At 46.0% G+C, this 25,967-nt stretch overlaps 1 protein-coding gene across 2 annotated transcripts in view; it reads left to right on the top strand.

Moving 5' to 3' along the window:
• Positions 1 to 25,967, top strand: part of pappaa (pregnancy-associated plasma protein A, pappalysin 1a) — a 126,536-nt gene that overhangs the window by 51,778 nt on the left and 48,791 nt on the right. For both annotated transcript variants that reach the window (XM_055936742.1, XM_055936741.1), the window contains exons 8-10: positions 4,393 to 4,521; positions 4,651 to 4,742; positions 11,837 to 12,033. In XM_055936742.1, the coding sequence (XP_055792717.1) occupies positions 4,393 to 4,521; positions 4,651 to 4,742; positions 11,837 to 12,033 (418 nt within the window). The remainder of the gene's footprint in view (positions 1 to 4,392; positions 4,522 to 4,650; positions 4,743 to 11,836; positions 12,034 to 25,967) is intronic.

Genomic DNA, 25,967 nt, shown 5'->3' with positions numbered 1-25,967 from the left:
ACAGTTCAAGAACTTTGAGAAACTTGAAAGTTTCTTCAAGTGCAGTCGCAAAAACCATCAAGCGCTATGGTGAAACTAGTTCTCATGAGGACCGCCACAGGAAAGGAAGAGCCAGAGTTACCTCTGCTGCAGAGGATAAGTTCATTAGAGTTACCAGCCCAAATAAATGCTTCACAGAGTTCAAGTAACAGACACATCTCAACATCAACTGTTCAGAGGAGATGAGGTGAATCAGGCCTTCATGGTCAAATTGCTGCAAAGAAACCACTACTAAAGGACACCAATAAGAAGAAGAGACATGTTTGGGCCAAGAAACACGAGCAATGGACATTATTAGACTGTTGTAAATCTGTCCTTTTGTCTGATGAGTCCAAATTTGAGATTTTTGGTTCCAACCGCCATGTCTTTGTTTGTGGGATGCAGACTAGGTGAACGGATGATCTCCGCATGTGTTGTTCCCAACATGAACCATGGAGGAGGAGGTGTGATGGTGCTTTGCTGGTGACACTGTCTGTGATTTATTTAGAATTCAAGGCACACTTAACCAGCATGGCTACCACAGCATTCTGCAGTGATACGCAGATTGAAGGAAAAGCAGCTCAGCATATGTGGGAACTACTTCAAGACTGTTGGAAAAGCATTCCAGGTGAAGTCGGTTGAGAGAATTCCAAGAGTGTGCAAAGGTGTCATCAAGGCAAAGAAAGGTAAATAAAAAGGCAAAGGGTGGCTACTTTGAAGAATCTCAAATATAAAATCTATTTTGATTTGTTTAACACTTTTTTGGCAACTACATGATTCCATATGTGTTATTTCAAAGTTGTGATGTCTTCACTATTATTCTACATTGTAGAAAATAGTAAAAATAAAGAAAACCTGACTAGTGCTGTATATATATGCACACACACACATGCCTAAGTCGCTCCCCGTCAAGATATCAGTGACAGATAGCCTTAGTGAAGTCAAAGTTTCCCATTGAACCTCTCTCCCCTCTGTGTCTTGACAAAGGTGCTTTTCTTATGTAGACCCACGCCGGAGCATATTTCACATGCCAGTTATTGTCCCTGGTGGCCCCCGGTGGCCCCCGTATCTGTACAGCCTCTCTTGACACTATTTGAAAAATCTGTTTTCTTTTCCTTTTCCCTCCTTTTTTTCTACTCTACTGCATCCCAACGTTTTTTCTCGCCCTCCTCCTTCTCTTTCTTTTCCCTCCAAGACTGGGGAGTGTTTGGAGATGGGAGGCCGAGAGTGGTTGTTGATCTTGGCAGACGACGTGAAGGAAGCCTCATGTGAACTTTTGCTCTGGTATAAGCCGCATAGTTAAATATCATCAGAAGTTTGTGACGTAGCTCTCCTTGCAGCAAGAAGAAGTCTTCTGCCTTTCTCCCTCTCTCTTGCTCTGTCATTCTCTCTCTCCCTCTCTCTTGCTCTGTCATTCTCTCTCTCTTGCTCTGTCGTTCTCTCTCTCTCTGCCTCCCAGCCATCCTTCACGCCGTTCCAGCCGCTTGCCTCCTCTCGCACGGGTCACGTCCCTCCGTCAGGCCTGGCGAGAAATCTCAGTGTGTGTGTGTGTCTCCCCCTTGTCCCGCACTGGGCCTGGCTCGGCCTACCGCCCTTGGTGTTCTTCTCGTGACAGAATCGGACGAGGAGGAGGGGGAGAGAGCGAGGTCCTTGTTGGCGGCATCACTCTGGGCGTCACTCCCTCTGCTCACTCGTGTTTCCTTCAGGCTCATGTCTCCTACAGCTTTTCTTTTCCAGAGGCTTGACTAATTCAATTAAGACTAAGGGATATTTGAGAAAGTCGCCTCGGAGCGTGCCAAAACTGGGGAACACTGTAAAACAGAGCAGTGGGTCAGGTCAAACATCCCATCTGATTGTTGTTAATAATACAATCAAAACCCCGCCCAGATCCTCAATATCCTCCTGACTCTTCTGTACTGGAGAACATGGAAACTGCCTGGTTTGTACCTTCCTTTATGGATGTGTGTGTGTGTGTGTTTGCGTGTGTGTGTTTTCATTGTATCTGCCAAATGGAACCCCATGTTCTCTCTTGCCTGCTGTGAGGGAGCAGGAGAGTGACTGGGGTCTTTGGGATGAGAAGGCATGGAGCACATTTCATACTCAAAACCACCAAGGTAAAAAAGTAAATATTTTGACACATTTTGAAGGCACGGACCGTGTGCTGGGTTGGTGGACTCGGGGCTGAGCTGTGTATGGGTGTGTGTGCGTGCCTGCATGCACGTGTATGTCTGAGTGTGTCTGTCTTCATTGTACTTTCTTTCGATGTGTGTGTGTGCATGCACGTGTGTGTCTGTGTCTGCACCGGTGCCTGCAATGAATCTCAATCTGTGTGTGCATGTGCTTCACTCCAAACGTGTGTTTTATTGGATGTGAGAAGCCCCGTTCACAGCTGTGTGCCTGGTCAGAACAGAGCTAAATCGATGCAGAAAAAGGCAGCCCAAGCCATTCATGTTAAGGGTTCATTTGAATGATTTGTTTTGCCACTTATTAAATGTTACTACTTCCCTGGCCATTAGGGCGGGCACCTCCTAAATCTGCTGATGGCGGCTGGAAGAGAAGGGGGAAGAGAGAGGAAGGGGAAGGCCCTGGCCTCATGTGAACCAATGTGTAAGTGCGATGGTTGACACTGCCGCTGTAGCGGCTCTGTAACACAGGGCTAAATTCTCTCTCTCTCTCTCTCTCTCTCTGTCTCTCTGTCTCTCTGTCTCTCTGTCTCTCTGTCTCTCTGTCTCTCTGTCTCTCTGTCTCTCTGTGTGTGTCAAATCAAAATCAAATTGTATTGGTCACATGCATGTGTTTACATGCATGTGCAGATGTTATTGCGGGTGTGTAGCAAAATGCTTGTGTTTCTAGCTCCGACAGTACAGTAATATCTAAAAAGTATAATCTAACAATTTCCCAACATATACCCAATTCACACAAATCTAAGTAAGAAATGGAATTGAGAATATATACATATCAGGACGAGCAATGTCAGAGCTGTCAGAGCGGCATAGACTAAGATACAGTAGAATAGTATAGAATACAGTAAATGCATATGAGATGAGTAATGCAAGACATGTAAACATTATTACATTGACTAGTGTTCCATTTATTAAAGTGGCCAGGGATTTCAAGTCAATGTATAATGACCAAAATTATAATAGATTGCCATAGATTTTCTGTTAATTACCAAACTTTCTGAAGATTCCAGTAACCTTGGTAAACTACCGGTAGCTTTGCAACCCTAATTGCATGCACGTGTGTTTTTGTGAGTATGTCTGCTTGTGTATGCGAATGTGTTTGTGTGAGGCTTTCTGTGTGTGTATTTGAGCTCAGAGGTGGGAATAACAGGATTTGATCGTCTGTGTGTGATGGTGATGCCTATTGGTTCTATTCACTGTAATTTTATAATATCTTCCCTGTTCTTCTATATCCTGGAAAATCCAAACAGGAACCAGCAACTCTCGTGATTATAACTGACCATTAAATCAAGCAGAAAACAAAACCATGGCCAACATATAGATATAGTATATCTACTGATTCCCTTGGCTCATTCATTGAATTGTACAATGTTGAGCTATCCTGCTGGTCGGCACGCAGAGAGCACACTGATGCGGAGCTATGGGGCTGTTTGTTTTTCTAACTCCCATCTTGTTTTTGGCCTGCGTCAGCCATATTGTGTTACACCGTTTGAAAGCAGTACTGGAGCCCATCGCCAGATGTTTGTTTGTGTCTCAGTGTCCTCGGAGTGGGACGGAAGGAGAGGTGTACAGCTGAGCACACTGCCGACCCCGTGGCTGTCCCCTCACCTCACCTCTACACACACACAAACACACACCCACACATAAACAGACACACACACACACATGCTGCGGTCACAGCAACCAGCACCCCTTAAACTTTTGTTTGAACGTCAACTCACTCTGTCAGTCTGTTTGGAGCGGCTCCATAGATATCACTTACAGTACAACAGAGCATGAGGGAGAGAGGCAGGAACAAGGCAGGAACCTCATACAGGCTGCAGGGACAGACAATTCAGGTGGGGAGAGAGAGTGTGTGAATACTGGGCCATTTGCCTGAATGGACTGCAATTGAAACCTACCGTAACAGTCATGGCCACCGCATTGCTCTGACTTGTGATCCTACAGGGCTTTTATGGACCTCTCCTTGTAGGTTACTGGAATTCGTTCTTATTTAGGGCCGAACATTTTGTCAATGGGACGTGTATAGAAAATCGAGTTACGAGCACAGATCTTAAGTTACAATTCTTTGCCCAAAGAGTCTTGGCGACTACCTCTACTCTAGGTCAGCGGGCTAAAGGTCTGTTCTCCGTTTGTCTTTGTACAGATGTGTTACCAGCTAAAGATTACTCCCCTGTGTGTGTGTGTGTAGGGACGTGGTACCAGGCAGTGTGTACACCTACCAGGTCCAAACCATCTCCGCCCGCAGTGAAAGTGAACCGTCTCCACCCCTCACCCATCAGCTTGGGGCACCATACTGCGGAGACGGACGCATCCAGAGGTAACTTGTGGGTGTGCTGTATGTGTGTGTCTATGCGTTTACGTGTGTGTGTTGGCGTGCGTTCGTGCGTGTGTGTGTGTTCTACCAATAACAGTCTCCTGTCTGACTGTCTGTTCGTCTGTCTCTCAGGTCCCAGGGAGAGGAGTGTGATGATATGAACTCCATGAATGGAGACGGCTGCTCCAGCCAGTGTAAGAAGGAGCCCTTCTTCAACTGTGTCGGTACGTCCTCCTCAGAACCATGAATATGTCAAAACAGAGACAGTTTTACCATTGTATTTCAATGCAGTAAATGGTTCTATGAAAAAAAAAAAGAATGTCCACGACTGATACAGTATGCATGCTCCAAAAGGTGATTTATTGGTGAGACACAGACAGATACCATTTCTATCCCCATTCAGATCTTTGTGAGGGCGGGACCACACAGCCACATAGAGCTGCATTGGGCCGTGCCCTTCTTCCGCGGCATTAGCGAACACACGATGGCACTCGATAGTTGCTATATCGTCCAATCACAGAACAGCTACAAGTCACATGATCTATAGGGGGACATGTGATGACACATCATGTGTTCGTTAACAAATCACGTGACTTGTATAAGCTCTGTAATTGGACGATACAGTCTACGAGGCTCATGGTTAGTGTGGATTTTGGTGCTCTTTGAAACAGAAACGGACAGTAAAAACATCAACATACAATTTGTTTTGCAATCTCAGTGTACGTTACGTACTCACAGTACGCACAGTTAAATCGCTATCACTAATATTTGATATCGTCGTGGGTTTTGAGTATTGAGAATCCACTTCCAGAACCCTTCGTTGCAGCTCTATTTACCTGTCCATTTCAATTTGATGATTTCATCGGTCCCTTGAACTCAGCATGCTCTTTTAATTGGCTAGCTGTTGTGGCAGATGTGTCTCTTATCAGTAGGAGGACTCTCCAGTGTGTGTGGTTGAGAGGCTTACGAGTTGTGGGGAGATGTGAGTAACATGCTAGACACACATCCTGGCTCTGTGAGTGACAGTGGAGAGGCGTTCACTAGTTTCACATCTGTGTCTGGGACTTCTGTCCAAGGGCTTGATGTGTTTCTCATAAGAGCAGATGCCATTGTGTATCATGATCACGTTGACGTCTTGCCGAGAGTCTGGAAACGGTTGTCGTTTGAAGAGAGAATAAATAAACAAATTCATATAGTGGATTGGATTCTCTGGCGTCCTCTCAGTCGCTGTTTAGTTAATAGATGGATGATTTCCTCTCCTCCGACGAGTGAGTCACTCACTCACTCTTTTTCTCTTCCTCCCTTGTTTTTGCACACAATAAAAAGTACCATTGTGTCAGAGCTGATCTGGCCTTGTCGAGTGATGTGTGTGTTTGTACTGTATGTGCATGTGTGTGCATGCACATTTGCGTGTGCGTGTGTGTGTGTGTGTGTGTGTGTGTGTGTGTGTGTGTGTGTGTGTGTGTGTGTGTGTGTGTGTGTGTGTGTGTGTGTGTGTGTGTGTGTGTGTGTGTGTGTGTGTGTGTGTGTGTGCTCGCGCGCGCGCGCGTGTGTTTATGTGTCTCAAATCCTCTGTCAGATCACTGGCGGGCCGGAAGCGTTGTTTTCCATTGACCGCAGCGTTCTGGGATATGTTTGTAACTGCCTGACATATTCCTAGTTTTTCTGTGGAAATCAAACACTATAATGACAGGACCTTCTGTCTGTCTGTCTGTCTGTCTGTCTGTCAATCTGTCTGTCTGTGTTGGACGAGGGACTGACACAGAGAATGTTGCAGCCTCACGTGTTCTCAGGCTAGGGAGAAGATACTGTACACTCCTGATGCCTTATGGGAATAAAGGAAATGTATATAGGCTGAGCAGGGAAGTTGACTGGGTTCCCTTGTTGGATAGAATCATGGTAGAACAGGGGCTGTAACCACCAAAAACGTTTGCTCACCTGCGCTGTCTAGACTACTACCTCATTAATTATTCATTACTTTTGAGGTCACGTTCTCTTGCATAATTCAACAAGTGTGTCAAGAGAGGGATATCCACAACAGATTACACCTATCTATACATACTTTACATTGTTTGCGAGATCAGTCATAATATCACTATAATCCGAGTCTTCATTTTGGGAAGATGCTTTCATGTCAGCGCATCTCATTTGTAAACATTTCAACTGTATTAAATTATTACTTTTTCAATTCCACCAAAAATTAACACCCATCAAAATAAAGTTCTATTGTTTCTCTTTCCTACGATGTAAGTGTCAAGACGGTGCGTTAAATCCTCAACATAGCATTCTTATAGATGCAACAGAAAACCAATGTATTCCATTGAGCAATTACCGGAGTGTGTTTTAGCCATTACCGGATTGTGTTTGACAGGTCATTACAAAAGTTTCCACGGTCGTTACGTTAACGGGGAAAGACTAATGGTACAAGCAATAATGGGAATGAGTCGCCAAAGTAAAATGAAGGCAATTAATCCAGCATGATTTAAGTGACAAGTGGATTGCACTTCTCAAACATAGGAAATAGATGGCTGAAAAGGAGAGGAGAGATACTCAGGTAGGTGAGGTATGCACATTGCTACTTTTGGTTCATAATTTATCGTCATTTCCCTCCTGAACTCAATCACATCTTCTCTTTCTCACTCTCTCTCTCTCTCTTTCTCTCTCTCTGTCTTTCTCTCTTTCTCTGTTTTTCTCAGTTTTTTTCACTGTTTTTCTCTCTTTCTCTCACACTTTTTCTCTCTCCCTCTCCCTCTCTACCTCTCATTCCTTCTCATCCTCTCCTCCTTGCTCTCCATCCATTTGGAGTGGTGGGAGTGGATTCTGAATGCCCCCTCTGCAGCCCCTCGTTTCAACATCATCAAAACAGAGTATACAGCTCTAAGCAGAGCTGAGCTGGGGTGCTGGAATTTCGAGGAAGACCAGCCAACTTGGCACGAAATGCCGCCTTCCCCCTAACTGGAACCCCTGACACAACCCAGCCTCCTCTAGCCCAGTTCCAAGACCTAGGTCCAACCCCAACTCCGGGTGGGATGTCTGGAAAAGCCATACTGGTGTATCCTCCTGCCTGGTCTCCCATCTTTCTCTCTCTAAATAAATAAAGTAGAAGCAATCCTAATCTGTCAAGTTCATCAGATATTGTTACGCTCCTGGAGGCTGCACTCTGTTCCAGCAGTCCCCTACACTAGCGTGTATCCCTCAAGTGTTGCTTCATTTATGCATTCATCTAATTTCTGTTATTCGCAATGAAACAAATGATGAGAGAAAAGTGAGGGAAGGCTAGAACTGCAGAGAGTTCAGAGAGATACAGTACACTACAGTACATGACTCTGTCAGAGGGGAAGGGGAGGAGGGAAGGGGAGAGAGATACACTACATGACTCTGTCAGAGAGAAAGGGGAGGAGGGGAGAGAGATACACTACATGACTCTGTCAGAGGGGAAGGGGAGGAGGGGAGAGAGATACACTACATGACTCTGTCAGAGGGGAAGGGGAGGAGGGGAGAGAGATACACTACATGACTCTGTCAGAGGGGAAGGGGAGGAGGGGAGAGAGATACACTACATGACTCTGTCAGAGGGGAAGGGGAGGAGGGGAGAGAGATACACTACATGACTCTGTCAGAGGGGAAGGGGAGGAGAGGAGAGAGAAAGAGACACTACATGACTCTGTCAGAGGGGAAGGGGAGGAAGGCAGAGAGATACACTACCTTACCAAAAGTATGTGGACACCTGCTCCTCGAACATCTCATTCCAAAATCATGGCCATTAATACGGAGTTGGTCCCCCTTTGCTGCAAAACAGCCTCCACTCTTCTGGGAAGGCTTTCCACTAGATGTTGGAACATTGCTGCTGGGACTTGCTTCCATTCAGCCACAAGAGCATTAGTGAGGTCGGGCACTGATGTTGGGCGATTGGGCCTGGCTCGCAGTCGGTGTTCCAATTCTTCCCAAAGGTGTTCGATGGGATTGAGGTCAGGGCTCTGTGCACGGGGGCATTGTCATGCTGAAACAAGTAGGGCCTTCCCCAAACTGTCGCCACAAGGTTGGAAGCACAGAATCGTCTAGAATGTCATTGTATGCTGTAGCGTTAAGATTTCCCTTCACTGGGACTAAGGGGCCTAGCCCGAACCATGAAAAACAGCCCCAGACCATTATTCCTCCTCCACCAAACTTTACCGTTGGCACGATGCATTGTGGCAGGTAGCATTCTCCTGGCATTTGCCAAACCCAGATTCGACTGCCAGAAGATGAAGGGTGAATCATCACTCCAGAGAACGCGTTTCCACTGCTCGAGTCCAGTGGCGGTGAGCTTTACACCACTCCAGCCGACACTTGGCGTTGGGCATGGTGATCTTAGGCTTGTGTGCTGCTGCTCGGCCATGGAAACCCATTTCATGAAACTCCCGACGAACAGTTCTTGTGTTGACGTTGATTCCAGACGATTTTTATGCGCTTCAGTACTTGGCGGTCCCGTTCTGTGAGCTTGTGTGGCCTACCACTTCACGGCTGAGCTGTTGTTGTTCCTAGACGTTTCCACTTCACAGTAACAGCACTTACAGTTGACCAGTGCACACACATTCATCATGCGTAGCAGCCACAACTGTCAGCAAGAGTGTCCATAATTGAGTCTTTGAATCATGGACAGTCTTACTGACAGTTGTGGCTGCTTCTCGTGATGTATTGTTGTCTCTACCTTCTTGCCCTTTGGGCTGTGCCCAATAATGGTTGTTCCATGTTTTGTGCTGCTGCCATGTTGTGTTGCTACCATGTTGTTTTAATGTTGTGCTGCTACCATGCTGTGTTGTCATGTGTTGACAACACAGCATGGTAGCAACACAGCATGGTAGCAACACAGCATGCTAGTGACACAGCATGCTAGTGACACAGCATGTTAGCAACATAGTGTACTCATCCTGTTGATACATTATACTCCTATAGAGAGTTATATTTATTGTTATTTTTTATTTAACCTTTATTTAACTCGGCAAATATGTTGTGGAGTCATGGAGTTGTATCTTGTGGGAAGTGTCTGCCACTCACTGTTGGTCATGTATCTGAGAGATCTGTCTCTGTCTTACCCAAGATGCTTTGTGTGCTTGAGGAAAATTACCTCTTCGATAATGGACTCCACCACTTACCAGTTCTTAAAGCACATTCTCTAACACACACAGTCAGCATATGAAAGTGTGATACATGTATGTATACTGTATTTCAACCTTGTAAAGTGTGGTTCTTCAGCTGCTACCCCAGCTGCTCTCTCCTCCCTCTCTCTTCCTCCCTTCTTTCATATATTTTGTACCTACTGCTCTATAGAGCCCCACAGTGTGGGTGTCATAATACCCATAAAAGCTAGCGGTCAAACAGGAAAATGGTTCCAATAGTATTTCCACCATACATTTTTCCCCTGTAGGCTTATTCTGGCTTGACATTTTGATAACCATGTACAGTTGAAGTCGGAAGTTTACATACACCTTAGCCAAATATATTTGAACTCAGTTTTTCACAATTACTGACATTTAATCCTTGTAAAAAAAAAACCTGTCTTAGGTCAGTTAGGATCACCACTTTATTGTAAGAATGTGAAATGTCAGAATAATAGTAGAGAGAATTATTTATTTCAGCTTTTATTTCTTTCATAACATTCCCAGTGGGTCAGAAGTTTACATACACTCAGTTAGAATTTGGTAGAATTGCCTTTCAATTGTTTAACTTTGGTCAAATGTTTCGGGTAGCCTTCCGCAAGCTTCCCACAATAAGTTGGGTGAATTTTGGCCCATTCCTCCTAACAGAGCTGGTGTAACTGAACCAGGTTTGTAGGCCTCCTTGCTCGCACACGCTTTTTCAGTTCTGTCCACAAATGTTCTATAGGATTGAGGATTGCTTCAATATATCCACATAATTTTCCTCCCTCATGATGCCATCTATTTTGTGAAGTGCACCAGACCCTCTAGCAGCAAAGCACCCCCACAACATGATGCTGCCACCCTGTCCTTCACTGTTGGGATGGTGTTCTTCGGCTTGCAAGCATCCCCCTTTTTCCTCCAAACATAACGATGGTCATTATGGCCGAACAGTTCTATTTTTGTTTCCTCAGACCAGAGGACATTTATCCAAAAAGTATGATCTTTGTCCCCATGTGCAGTTGCAAACCGTAGTCTGGCTTTTTTTATGGCTGTTTTGTAGCAGTGGCTTCTTCCTTTCTGAGCTGCCTTTCAGGTTATGTCGATATAGGACTAGTTTTACTGTGGATATAGATACTTTTGTACCTGTTTCCTCCAGCATCTTCACAAGGCCCTTTGCTGTTGTTCTGGGATTGATTTGCACTTTTCGCACCAAAGTACGTTCATCTCTAGGAGACAGAATGCGTCTCCTTCCTGAGTGGTATGACGGCTGCGTGGTCCTATGGTGTTTATGCTTGCGTACTATTGTTTGTACAGATGAACATGGTACCTTCAGGCGTTTGGAAATTACTCCCAAGGATGAACCAGACTTGTGGAGGTTTACAATTTTTTTTCTGAGGTCTTGGCTGATTTCTTTTGATTTTCCCATGATGTCAAGCAAAGAGGCACTGAGTTTGAAGGTATGCCTTGAATGGTGGAAAAATGATTGGAACCATTTACCTGTTTGGCCGCTAGGTTTTATAGGTATTATGACTCATACTGTGGCACTTTATATCTCCTCTTCTTATGTCCTCATCCCTCTCTTCTCTCTCACCTATTCCTCACTCAACTCTCTTCCCCCTCTCCTTCCTTGTGAAACAGCTTGCACATCCTTGCACAACAGAGGTTAAAAACTACAAAGTAGACGGAATGTTCTGTATATATTTATTTGAAAAGAAATGGGATTAAAGGAGTATAAAATACAAACATCTCTAAAAGGTCCATTTAAAGTAATCAAATATATTTTCTCCTAAACAGATAGCATGCCTAGCTTCCTCTAACCACATATTGAGTGTTCTGTACCAAACTGTTTATGCTTCCATTAAAAGTAGCAATAATCATTAACAACAGGTGTGGGACATTAGTGGGTGTGGCCTAAACATCCAAAACAAGACAAGACAAGACAATGAACCAAGACAAAATAAACCATTGCAAATACAGTTGATAACTAAAAGGCAATGGATAAACTACAGTACGATAGATATATTGCGTAATCTGGGCCCAGTCTAACAAATTCATTCACATCAACACAAACCGTTTTTAAACCGTTTTCAAGTTCAATCAGATAAACACAAGTTCATTTACCTCAACACAATCCAAACAGTTTAAGAGTCAAATGTTAAGCGTGAATCTCTTCACACTTCTCTCTTCTCTCCCTCCAGAGGAGCCCAGTATGTGTTACTTCTACGACGGTGACGGAGTGTGTGAGGACTTTGAGCGGGAGACCAGCGTGAGGGACTGTGGCCTGTACACCCCCAGTGGGTTCCTGGACCAGTGGGCCACAACCGTACTGGTGTCCCACCAGGAGAGTCTCTACTGCCCAGCCGAGGTGGCCGCCGGCTACCCTGCCGTCACTAAAGTACATCCCTAATCTACCTCCCTAATCTACACTACACAACTCAACACGATAGATTGCGTTCATCAGGGAAGACGCATAGTTTTTTTTAACGCTTTGCAACAGAAACTAAAATGAGTGTTTCTTATTGGAAATGTGAGTGTATCTTATTAATTTACTCAGTTTTTCCCCTCATTTTCCTGCCTAATGAACAGGACTATAGTGTTCCTGCTGTTTTAACACTGACATGGTGTAAAAATAAGGGGTTAAGACAGATGATAATAGTCAATTGAAAGTGTATGCTACCTCACATTACCTTGTTGAATTTTTTTTGGTACAATTCTTTACCTACTTATACATGTCTATATCTTACTGTGAGCTGAGCCTGTGTTCAGGGGCTTGTAAGGTCACAAAGGCAATGGATGTTTACACTGCACCTTGAAAGGCAATCATGATGTCAGAATTTCGTTCGGGACGTTTATTGCACTTTCTAATCTCCGGCGTTTCTCTTTTTTGGGTTGGAAACTGAGCTCAAAATGCTCTTGAAAAGATTATCTGATTCCTTTTTGGTCTGGGGTGTTGTGAAGAGAGAGCTCTGTTGTCAAGGAAAAAGTTAACGCCAAAAGAAAAGTTTATAGCTTTCATTATTGTAATGTTTACAGAGGACAGGGGAATATGTCATTGATTCCACTTAGAGAACAATTTATTGGACAGAGACTGTCATTTAGCCTACACAGTGTTCTCAATTGATCTCCATTTGGGATGTACATTTTCACACTATCTTGACGAGTTCACAGCTCGATGTGTGTTATAGAGGTGACCAAGTGTGTTGCCACCAATGTAGTTGCATCAAGTATTTTCCCAGAAGAGCCACCGAGCAGCACACATGTGATCCATACATACATTATTTCTACTGTGAAGAACACACAGTGCCCTGGGTCAGCTTGAGAGATGTTATCACTGCCAAACTGTAAGGCTGCCTACTGTATAGGCTACACTTACACACACACGCACGCACGCACACACGCACGCACGCACGCACGCACGCACGCACGCACACACACACACACACACACACACACACACACACACACACACACACACACACACACACACACACACACACACACACACACACACACACACACACTGGAAAGCTCTTGAAAAGGTTACGTGATTAATTTTTGGCCCGGGCTTTTGTGAAGAGAAAGCTCTCTGTTGTCTAAGGCGAAGTTTATAGCTTTCATTATTGTAATGCTTACGGAGGACAGGGGAATATGTCATTGAGTCCACTCAGAGACTCTGGGACAATTGATCTGTTGCTGTCGCGGGACACAGGGAATCACTGAGTGCCAAAAACACACTACACAGAGAACAACTGCATCAGGTCCTTCCTTACTCAACCTCTCTCTGTTCTACAGGACATTACCACAGTGTTATTTGATTGAATGATTAATACAGTGTTATTTGATTGGAGGAAGGGATTATTAATGCGTAATTTGTTTGGACGCAGGGAGTATTAATGTGTTATGATTGGACATAATACAGGACATATGGGCTGATATGTAACTCACGTTTTGTATTATTAGTATTAGGGAAAGGGAAAGGGAAAGGGAGGTATCTAGTCAGTTGTCCAACTGAATGTATTCAACTGAAATGTGTCATCTGCGTTTAACCCAACCCCTCTGAATGAGAGGTGAAGGGGGCTGCCTTATTAGACATCCACGTCTTTGGCGCCCGGGGAACAGTTATATTATAAGTATGTACAGTGCATTCGGAAAGTATTCAGACACCTTGACTTTTTCCAAATGTTGTTACGTTACAGCCTTATTCTAAAATTAATTAAATTCATTGTTCTCCTTATCAATCTACACAAAATCCCCCATAACAACAAAGCTATTTTTTGCAAATTCATTAACTGAAGAATCACATTTACATGTGTATTCAGACCCTTTGCTCAGTACTTTGTTGAAGAACCCATGGCAGCGATTACAGCCTTGAGTCTTATCGGGTATGATGCTACAAGCTTGGCACACCTGTATTTGGGGAGTGTCTCCCATTCTTCTCTGTAGAGCCTCTCAAGCTCTGTCAGGTTGGATGGCGAGCGTCGCTGCACAGCTATTTTCAGGTCTCTCCAGAGATGTTTGATCAGGTTCAAGTCCGGGCTCTGGCTGGGCCACTCAAGGACATTCAGAGACTTGTCCCGAAGCCACTCCTACGTTGTCTTGGCTGTGTGCTTAGGGTAGTTGTACTGTTGGAAGGTGAACCTTTGCCCCAGTGTGAGGTCCTGTGCGCTTTGGAGCAGGTTTTCATCAAAGATCTCTCTTTGCTCCATTCATCTTTCCCTCGATCCTGACAAGTCTCCCAGTCCCTGCCGCTGAAAAACGTCATGATGCTGCCACCACCATGCTTCACCATAGGGATGGTGCCGGGTTTTCACCAGACGTGACGCTTGGCATTCAGAAGAGCTCAAGAGCTCTGTCAGACTGACCATCGGGTTCTTGGTCACCTCCCAATTTTTGGTACCCTTTCCCAGTTCATCCTGACTTAAGGACCTTGTGCCTGCGGTTCCAGTGTTTTAAAACCATCGGATGAAAAATGCTGGGTTCAGCTCATCTGCCATGCCTTTACTATTGATTTTAACAGTAATGCCTACTTTTCAGCACAGGCCTCCCCAACCTGTCTGACTTCCCTCAAACTTCCCAGACTTGGCACGCACACATTCTCTTTGATCCGGCCTGTTCTCTCAGAGATAATATCTCCCACAGTCAAGATGACAATAAAGCCGTCTCCCAAAATTACAGTACCCAGCTTCCTCTTTGTATGGAACACACACCCCACACACAATATCCCCCTGCCTTCTCCTCTTTCTCTCCCCCAAACAAAGACCAAGGAGATGACATGTTCTGAATTCCTGTCTACCGTAACCAGAGCAGCTAAGGTTTATTGGTACCAGAAGCGACTTCCACCGAATCGAGTTTGCTCGTCAACATTTCCCTCCACTTCAAGTCTGATTGGGCGTATTGTGTAGTTCTGCTCCCCGCAGTGGGTTGCTACTATACTATAGCAATGTTGTTTGCCCTTAACTATACAGTTACACATATAGGTAGGAAAAGTTAGGTGTAACACAGGTGTAACAGCTTCTATTGCAGCGATGGTGCCTTGCTTATACATAGACTTTGTTTTCTTTCATTACATGAATGTTTACTACAAAGTGTAGACAACAGGTTTAGCAGAAACAATGGTAGAGTATGTACTATCTACTCTGTGAGGCTGAACTTGACATGTCACGGCTTGGAGCTGTGTGGTCATGGGAACAAGTTTGGAGAAGAGTGCATGGAACCATGGACCCTTCTGATCTTGGTCATCAGTGGTAAACAAGGGAAAGGGCCTCACATGCTAGCAGGCCAAGTGCATCATGGGCAACGATACTGTAGTTACTGGGTATCTAACTCCAGTTCTATGAGTGAAGCAGTTTACCATGCTGCTTAAGCAGCCAATAGCCAGATAAAAAAAATCTTCACGTGCTCCAGCCAATGGGAGCACTGTTGGCCCTATATATTGGAGCACATCCCCTTACTCAGCCTCTTGAAAAGGCTTTTAGCGAGACCCCGGGAGCCGGGAAGGGCCCGAAGCCCTATAGGGCTCCGCTTCCCTCATAGAACTGGAGTACATACCCAGTAACTATTGTTCTATATCGTAAAGCTCTGCCCCATAGGGAAGCTTTCCTCCTATTGGTTTAGGGCAGAAACAGATCAGTGTACTCCCTGCCGGTCCCAACAAAAGTCAGGCCCAGCACTGGCTGGGATCAAGTACAACAGTGCGTAGCACAATAGTGCTAACAACTGCTGTGTCCTCAGTCAACCCACGGCACCTAGTCAAAGTCTGGTGGGCAGAAAGGGTCATGGACTGAACTGAATTCAGCAGACAGTAATCATGACATATATGCCCCACATGGGGCCTGCCCAGGAAATCCCAGCAGCCCACCAACACGCTCCCTTAGCCTAAGTCATCTCTTAGCGACACTGAGTACAAACTGAGCAAGAGACCCCGAGGACATATCCAAAAGATAGAAATGGACAAAGGGGCAAGGCATCGACCACGACGTTGCCACACAAATATCCTCGACCCCCACACCCCTAAAAAGGGCAGAGGCGACCACAACTCCACGTGTGGACTGGGTCCTGATGCCAGAAGGTAAGGGACGCGCCGCAGTTTCATAGGCTAATGACGTCACAAAGCCAGTGAAAAACAACTGCTGCTTGGAAAGTGTCTGACCAGGCGCAGCAGCGCCATAGCACTCAAACAGCATAGCACACAAACAGCATAGCACACAAACAGCATAGCACACAAACAGCATAGCACACAAACAGCATTCCGCTAACCGCACCAAAGCTCGGAAAGGGTACAGGTGATGGAGCCACTGCTCTCATTCCCTAGCATATGGGGGAGTGGAGAATTCCACAGCTCAAATATCTGCCATCTATAAGAGCTCTTGATAATCTTAGGTGTGAACACCCGGATTAGGACGCAACACCGCCCTGTTCAGATCGCCATTAATGGTAAGGCAGTCGGGTCGTGTCGACAGAGTTCACAAATCACTGACACGCTTGGCAGCTCTCAGGGCAGGCAACGATGGTGTCTTCAAGGACAGGATCTTCAAAAGGATCTGGGCAAATTGCTCGAAAGGCAGCCCACAGAGCCTCAAGCACCAAAGCCAAATCCCACTGCGGAGCCGCCGCGCCTCCAACAGAAAACGTTTCACGAGTGGGTGGCTAAAAACAGGCACACCGCCAAAGCCTTCATGACAGGCAGAAATTGCTGAGGTATACACCTTAATGGTGGACCACGGACGTTGCTTGTCAAAGAGAAATTGCAGGAAAGAGAGAACACTCTCCACAGAGCAACGCAAAGGGTAGACGGTCTCCTTGTCGCACCAGTGCATGAACACACCTCACTTACCAGCGTAAGTCTTGGACATTCCCAATGACCCTGTATCATGCTGATAACAGTAGTCGATAAATCACAGAGAGGGCGTGGACAACAGAAAGAGGCTGAATTACAGAACAACTGGTCATCAAATCCTCGTTACGCTCCCTCCGCATCCAGTTAGATGCGACGTCGCTTCTGGAAACCTCAGGGCTCGTTCTAGGCTGCTGGGCAGACAGGGCAGCCACTGGCCTTGTTGTAGACGTGGAGGCTGTCACAGATGCACCGGGGGACACCGTTTGATGGCTCGACGATATGCCGCAGATCCAGGCTGGGCGTTCATTGAGATAGAAGCAGAGCGAGCCGACTGTTGGTGGGGCACCGCCACTTTGGCCAGAGCCAGGTGTCTGGACAGCTGCTGCTTCTCCTCCTCCAACTTACCAAAATGCTTAGTAGCTTGGGGGCTTTGAGCAGAAGGGTTTTGTCAGCCTCGTTAATTGCTGCGACAACTGCCTGTGCACCGAGCGTGTAACTCAGGGGTAGGTAACCTTGGCTTTGGAGTGCCGCAGGCACTTCATGTTTTTGATTTATCCAACCTGGAAGACCAGGGTTACCTACCCCTGTTGTAGCTCGTCTCTGCCATCTGCACCGTGAAACAATTCTTCAGCATGGGCAGAGAGGGCTTCATGATGTCCCAATAACTTGTACTCAGGATGAGGTAAGTGGCCATGGCTGAGGGATGCTGTGGGCGATAACCCCCTGCCGTCCGTCCACCCTAGTGAATGTTGCGTAAGACTTGGAGAGCGCTTTTGCCATCAACGGCGAGCCCCAGGAGCTCTCCACATAACTGTTGAGCGAGAGCATGGCGGAAGCCAAGGGGTCTGTTTCCATGGCTGGTGAGGCAGAGGGAGGGGGTTCCCGAGTCGCTTGGTGGTCCAATTAATGAGCCCCAACATTTTGTGGCGCAGAGAGGCCAAGAGAGTGGACAATTGGGCTGATGAAATGTCAGAGCCAGCGTCATCCACATCCTTAAACAGTGCAGTTCCACTGCTATGCCTCCCTTTCCCCAAGGGAGGAGAGGGACCGCGTCCCTGGGTCAATGTTGGCAACTGCTCCATAGAAGTGTCACCGGTATCCCCATCGACCATCATTATAATCAATAATGATGATAATGAGAAGCCCTCGGAGAAGTCCTCAAAATCTTAGACCACCGAGAGTACATCCTTGAGAGGGACCTCCTGTCAGACGGTGCTGTCAGACGGTGCTGTCGCACATTCACAGGCCAGCAACACGAAGCTGGCGCATACGAGGGGGGGGGGGGGGAGTCCTGAACGCCACTCTGGGTTGCCAAAAAGTGTGAAGCAGCTACACAGAGCTCTTAAAATAGTTTTTTGTTGTAGTTTGCTCATAGGGCCGACGCCAAAGGTCTAGAGACTTGAATGTCTTGAATCTTCTTCAGTCTCGCAAGTGCATCATTTCTTTTCAGGCTAGGCAGTGGGGTAAACCAATAGGAGTGCATTCCCCCTATGAGGTGGAGCTTCACGATATAGAAATATGTTTGATGTCACTTAGTGTGGGTAACTGTGGAAGGCTCCTGGCACCAAACACTCTTGTTGTTGTTTTCTACCACACTTGCTGTATCCTCCACCATGTTCGGGTGGTGTCGGGCCACGTAACATTCTGCAAGTCTGGACCTGAACAGATACAGTATAATAGATTAACTTCATAGAGGAAGTTCAGGGCAAACTTTGCCAAGCAAGTCAATGGTGGATCCTTCTCATCCACACACTGAGATAAACTCTGTCAGCTTCCTCCCTTCCTTTGGGCTGTTACGCCACTGTGCGTAACAGCTGAGAGCTGAGTAACCTGCATTCTTTCTCCCCACGGAAAGAAATCAGCCATTCCCTTGCCAAGAGTGACACGCATCTATCAGAGGGCCGCTGAGCGTGGCTACCGGGGCCACCTGTTGACTTTTATAGCTCCCACGGGCTGTTGGAGGGCAGGGCCCACGTTCTGTTTGATTTTCTTTCCTAGTTTTTTTCTTCTCTCCATCAGTTTTATCATGTTGGTTGCACAGTGTGCCGATTGTGCAGGAGGGGAACTTACTGCATCCAGAATGAATGTGAAAGTGACACTCCACTGAGATGTCTTGCACCCTGAGAATGTGCAAAGGGCACACGAGATGAGGGACAGAGAGAGAGGGGAAGAGTCAGACAGAGAGAGACAGAAAGAGAGAGAGACAGAGCGAGTGTGTGAGAATGAAAGATGAAGGAATAACAAAGCGAACGAGGTACAGAAAAAGGATGTGAGACAAAGACAGACAGTGAGAAAGAGAGAGAGAGAAACAGACAGACAGAGAGGAGAGGAAGAAGGCAGACAGTCTTGCTTTGTACTGTGTGCTTTGCTTTCGTCACCAGCCCTGTTCCCTTCCCTAAAGACCTCAGACAGTTTGTTAATGGATTATGTCTGCTATCAATTTGATCCTAGCGAATGATGTCTGAACCCAGTAACACTATGAGGTGCAGCACTTTAGACGCGCACATACACTACATGGCCAAAGTATGTGAACACCCCTTCAAATAAGTGGATTCGGCTATTTCAGCCACACCAATTGCCGAGCACACAGCCACACAAGCTCACAGAACAGGACCACCGAGTGCTGAAGCGCATAGCGCATAAAAATCGTCTCTCCTCGGTTGCAATACTCATTACCGAGTTCCAAACTGCCTCTGGAAGCAACGTCAGCACAACTGTTTGTTGGGAGCTTCATGAATTGGGTTTCCATGGCCGAGCAGCTGCACACAAGCCTAAGATCACCATGCTCAATGCCAGGTGTCGGCTAAAGTGTTGTAAAGCTCACCACCATTGGACTCTGGAGCTGTGGAAACGCTTTCTTTGGAGTGATGAATCACACTTCACCATCTGGCCAGGAGAACGCTACCTGCCCCAATGCATAGTGCAAACTGTAAAGTTTGGTGGAGGAGGAATAATGGTCTGGGGCTGTTTTTCATGGTTCGGGCTAGACCCCTTAGTTCCAATGAAGGGAATCTTAACACTACAGCATACAATTAAATTCTAAACAGGGGTAAGCGCAATGCCGTCGAGGGTACGCCAAATAAAAATGTGATTCACATGTATTTATTTTTTCACATTTTCAAACAGTCCATTTTTATTTTCCAAAGGGGCTATACATTTGGGTGAGGTTTTTCTCTCGCCTGAGTAGCCTCGTTTCACTGCCAAAAATGTAAATTAACCCATCTAGTGTTCAGCAAAATAACAAAACAATGTCAAATACAGGTAGCCTAGTCAAATAATTAACATCCAATAACATTAATCGTTACTCTCTCGTGGGAATCCACTAACGCGCTAGTGGTATGTAGCCAAATGTAGCTGCTGCTCATTCAGTTTGCTCAAAAATTGATAAATGGTTAAGAAAAAGTAAGGCTCGCGTCCATAGAGACACATACCAGCTCTACTGGTAGTACTGCTACTACCAGCCGTATTACACCTGTACCTGTCGACGACACAAGTTGTTCTGCTTCCACGAGCACGTCCAACGCTAGCATCAGTAGTTCTACATTTGTTGTTAGCCCAGCTAGCATGGACACTGACAGTTGTGAATCTGATGCAGCTGAAGAGCTACTGCCCCCTTACCCAGGAAAGCATCGAACAACAGACAGGGACGTTGGACAATCGAAGAGGCGCAAATATGATGAGAACTACATTGATTTGGGCTTCACTTATATTGGGAGTAGTGCCTTTCCTCAGCCACAGTGTGTTATATGTGCAAAAGTACTATCTCACAACTCGATGAAACCTTCACTCTTGCGGACTTAATTCTTCCTGCTGAAGCGGATATGGCTGGGACAATTCTGGGGAAAAGGCCCAAAAAACTATACAGACAATGTCTTCATCAAACAACACGGTTTCACAACGCATCAGTGACGTGGCAGGAGATGTTTTGAAACAATTACTGCTTTGCATACAAGCCAGTGAATTCTATGCATTACAGCTAGATGAGCCAACAGAAGCCTGGCACAGCTCCTGGTATATGTCTGTTACATTTATGGGGGGTCAATTAAGGAAGACATCCTCTTCTGCAAACCACTGGAAACCAGGACAACAGGAGAGGATATTTTAAAGTACTGGACAGCTTTGTGACATCAAATGGACTTTGTTGGTCAAGATATGTTGGTATCTGTACTGATGGCGCAAAAGCCATGACAGGGAGACAGTGGAGTGGTAACACGCGTGCAAGCAGTTTCTCCCAACGCCACTTGGGTATACTGCAGCATCCACCGAGAGGCTCTTGCTGCCAAGGGAATGCCTGACAGCTTAAAATACGTTTTGGACACTACAGTGAAAATGGTTAACTTTGTTAAAGCAAGGCCCCTGAACTCTTGTGTATTTTCTGCACTATGCAATGATATGGGCAGCAACCATGTAACGGTTTTACAACATGCGCTGGTTATCAAGGGGCAAAGTATTGACAAGTTTTTTAAAATTGAGAGACGAGCTTAAAGTTTTCTTTACTGACCATAATTTTCACTTGTCTGACCACTTGCACGATGACGAGTTTCTTACACGACTGGCCTATCTGTGTGATGTTTTTTCTCGCCTGAATCATCTGAAGCTAGGATTACAGGGACTCTCCGCAACTATATTCAATGTGTGGGACAAAATTGAGGCTATGATTAAGACGTTGGAGCTCTTTTCTCTTTGCAGTAACAAGGACAACACACAGGTATTTCCATCATTGTATGATTTTGTTTGTGTGCAAATGAACTCAAGCTTACGGACAATGTCAAATGTGATATAGCGAAGTACCTGAGTGAGTTGGGTGTGCAATTACGCAGGTGCTTTCCCGAAACGGATGACACAAACAACTGGATTCGGTATCCCTTTCATATTTAATCAGAAGCCACTGCCAGATTTCTGGATAGGGCTGCTCTCAGAGTATCCTGCCTTGGCAAATCGGGCTGTTAAGACACTGATGCCCTTTGCAACCACATACCTATGTGAGAGTGGATTCTCGGCCCTCACTAGCATGAAAACTAAATACAGGCACAGACTGTGTGTGGAAAATGATTTAAGACTGAGACTCTCCAATACAACCCAACATTGCAGAGTTATGTGCATCCTTTCAAGCACACCCTTCTCATTAACCTGTGAGTTATTCACAATTTTCAATGAAAAATAAGGTTTTATATGTAAAATTGTTAAATAAAGAGCAAAATGATTTATTATTATTATATTATTATTGGTGTCCTGGTCCTATAAGAGCTCTTTGTCACTTCCCACGAGCCGGGTTGTGACAAAAACTCACACTCATTCTTATGTTTCATAAATGTATTGTATAGTGTGTGTGTGGCAGGCTTACAATGATGGCAAAAAACAACATTTGAGAGTGTGCTGAACCTGGTGCTATAGAGGGGGTATGCAGCTGGAGGTTGAATGTTTGAAGGGGTACGGGACTATAAAAAGTTTGGGAACCATTGTTCTAGAGCATTCTGTGCTTCCAACTTTGTGGCAACAGTTTGGGGAAGGCTCTACTTGCTTCAGCATGACAATGCCCCTGTGCACAAAGCGAGGTCAATATAGAAATGGTTTGTTAAGATCAGAGCGGAAAAACTTGACTGGCCTGCACAGAGCCCTGACTTTAACCCCGTCGAACACCACCTTTGGGATGAATTGGAACGCTGACTGTGAGCCAGGCCTAATCATCCAACATCAGTACTCTTGTGGCTGAATGGAAGCAAGTCCCCGCAGCAATGTTCCAACATCTAGTGGAAAGCCTTCCCAGAAGAGTGGAGGCTGTTATACGGTAGCAGCAAAGGGGTGACCAACTCTATATTTATTGCCCATGATTTTGGAATGAGAAGTTTGACAAGCAGGAGTTCACATACTTTTGTCCATGTAGTATACGCATCTTCTGGCAAATACCACGGCATGGAATGAACATTTCAGAACACATAATGGCCAAACCCCAATGTCACACCCCAAGGGCAGGCCTTATTGAATTCTTATCATCAGATCTAAAGTCATCACAAATGTGCTTTTTAATTTCATTAAAATACCATAAAGACAAGAGATAGAATAAACTGCCACCAGCCTCCTGTGACCCAAATCTGCCTCCTTGAACATTTGAAATGTCTTTCTTGGCCAGTTCATCTGTACCGCTAGCTTAATCTTTTGTTGTACAATGTTGATGTAACTTAACTTGATGCATATACAAGACCAGTGTTGAGGGGCTGCTTTTGTAAGCTCCTTAACGTATGTTCTTGCTTTCCCATGGAACACACAAATCCATGTACACACACACACACACACACACACACACACACACACACACACACACACACACACACACACACACACACACACACACACACACACACACACACACACACACACACAACACAGGAGGTTGGTGGCACCTAATTGGGGAGATTGGGCTCGTGTTAAAGACTGGAGCTGAATAAGTGGAATGGTATCAAATACTGTACATCGAACACATGGTTTCCATTTGTTTGATTCCATTTGTGCCATTCTAAACATTATTATGAGAGTATTCTCCCCTCGGCAGCCCCCCCCCCCCCCCCTGTCCAGCAGCAGCAGCTACAGTCGACCAGGATTATAGTGGTGGTCCCCCGAGGATTCCATGTACCACTCCTGACTTTGTGCAGAGGAACATAATGTTCACACACAGTAACACCATGGTATAATTATTTTAGCTGGGTTAAATCCAGGGGGGGGGGGGGGGGGGGGGTAATTCATTGGGGAATTGGGCTCAGAGCTAGCAACCAGCAGCGCATATTACAGTAAACCATTTAATGTTGAGCCAGGTGATTTCTCAGGGGATGGATGCTGCCCAGCAATCTCTGACGCAACCCCGGTCCAGAGCCCTAGAGAACCCCAGTCTTTCAATAATGGATCCCAGGCAGACTACAGGATAACATTAGGAGCAGTACGATCACGCCACAAATAATCACCTGGATAGGACGCTGAAACCCAGGCATTTAACACATCACACAAATATATGTGCACTGGCAGGGAGTTATGGAAGCTATAGATAGAGCTTCCATCTCGCAGGAATCTAAGACAGCGCAGCCCTTCAGGTAACTCACCATAACTAGAAGAGCAGGAGAGAAGAAAATGAGAGAAGAGGAGGAGTAGAAAAGAGTGTATGGCTAGTAAAAAGCAGGAAACATTCACCGGAGTAGTTTTGTTCCGAGTCCCAGAAGTGCAGCATACGCAGGGAGCTACACACACCAGCTGTAGCTGACAGCTCCGTGCTGTTCTCTCACTGAGGAGCTGCAAGGAAGACCTCGTTTCCCTCGCGCTATAAACCCATTCCAAACCACACTCCTCATCAGGCTCGCAGACAGTGACATAAGCATGTGGTAACATAAAATAAAAATGAATGACGTTCCGACGTTCTCCCGTTTCAATTATCATTAAGGGACCATCTGGAAACCCCGTCAGGTCGGGTTTTGGAGGTATCAGCAGCCCCTATTTACATTTCCAGCTGTTAACACGTAGTGTTGGACCCGTTGAGTGAAGGACATTGATGTGACGGTGGAATTTTGACAGAAAAGGCCATGCCCGAGGAATCCATCGCCATCTGAATCAATCTGCGATCGGCTGGTTGGCCTGCCACTGGTGCACTCACCAACCCTGCTTCTGTGGTCTCAGCACCAGCCACTGCTTAGGTCTTGACAGATGAGATCAGGGGAGTAGGTGGACCACACTATTGCTTTGCCCTCAGCTTACTCGCTGGGCTGTGGAGGCTGGAGCATGGCCGTATAAGCCTCGTTATTAGCTCAGTGGCCAATGGGACTGTGCGCCTGGCTGTAAGGGTGGGGCCGCGGAGCCATTTCTCCTCGGTGACAGGACATTACCTCACACATCAGGCACTCACCAGCATCCAGTAAACGATGGTGGTTTGAACCTCGCACAGGACTCGACCTGCAAATGTCTCACAGATGCTCACTCCTTCCAGCCCGATGGAGCTCTAATTTATGCTAATTTTCACAAAACAAAGCGGGGATGAACAAAAAAGAAAAGAAAAGGAAGCCAAGCAGCTGTTTACTGAATGTGTTTCGATTAAATAAATAAACACATTTGGGAGCCGTGGCCAAATAAGAAAAATCCGCTCCCCAAATGTGCTGTAATGTGTGTTGAATCCAGTGTACATAGGGAGGGGCAGGCGGGCGGAGAGGAAACCAGAGGTAGTCAGCTAGGGCGCCGTGTTCCAAAGCTTCACTTTTCATGACCAATCCTGAGAGGCCAAATGGGGTCACCCCTCGCCCTGAATAGGCCTTTCATGAGCTGCATTTACAATACACAGGAGCAGAATATGGACCGTTCTGTTGAGAAGCAACATAGCAACATTTTTGGCTTGTTTAGATGCCATTTATACATATCAATGTAAAGTTTTACATGTATGGGCTATTTTCAACTGATGAACTGAAGCAGCCATGAGTAGTCCGAGAGATGCTGCAGGTACTCTCCTCTGCAGGATGACCATGAGGTTAGAGAGAAAGAGGAAGTGTCACATCACTCTGCAGAAAGAGTGGGCTGCTCTTGGGTGGCTGAGGTTACTGTTGGGTTTGGGGTTAGACTTGGGGTCTCTCTGTTCCAGCTAGCCTGACTGTGTGTTTATAGCTATAAACCTGGGATTGGGGTTGGTAGGATATGGTTGTGGCCCTCTCTCTTCCATCTTGACTGTGTGTTTCGGTCTAAGGCTGAGGTTGGTGCTATGGTTGGTGCCTCTCTGTACTCCCAGCCTGGCTGTGTGTGTCTGGTGTAAAGGTGAGGTTGGTGCTATGGTTGGTGCCTCTCTGTACTCCCAGCCTGGCTGTGGCTAATGCTTCCCTCTGCAGAGGTTACCTAATGTCACCCACTGGCAGCCGATCTCCAGCGCAGCGGGAAACGCCATGGTAGAGGCAGATTAAGCAATTAAGACCATCATTATTTCTTTGGCTCTGTGTTTTTTTTCTCTCCCTCTTTCTCTCTACGTCTTTCGT

Source organism: Salvelinus fontinalis, chromosome 10 (assembly GCF_029448725.1).
Source record: "Salvelinus fontinalis isolate EN_2023a chromosome 10, ASM2944872v1, whole genome shotgun sequence".
Classification (NCBI taxonomy): Eukaryota; Metazoa; Chordata; class Actinopteri; order Salmoniformes; family Salmonidae; genus Salvelinus; species Salvelinus fontinalis.
The sequence above is the reverse complement of the archived record's forward strand: the minus strand, read 5'-3'. Positions and strand labels throughout refer to the sequence as shown.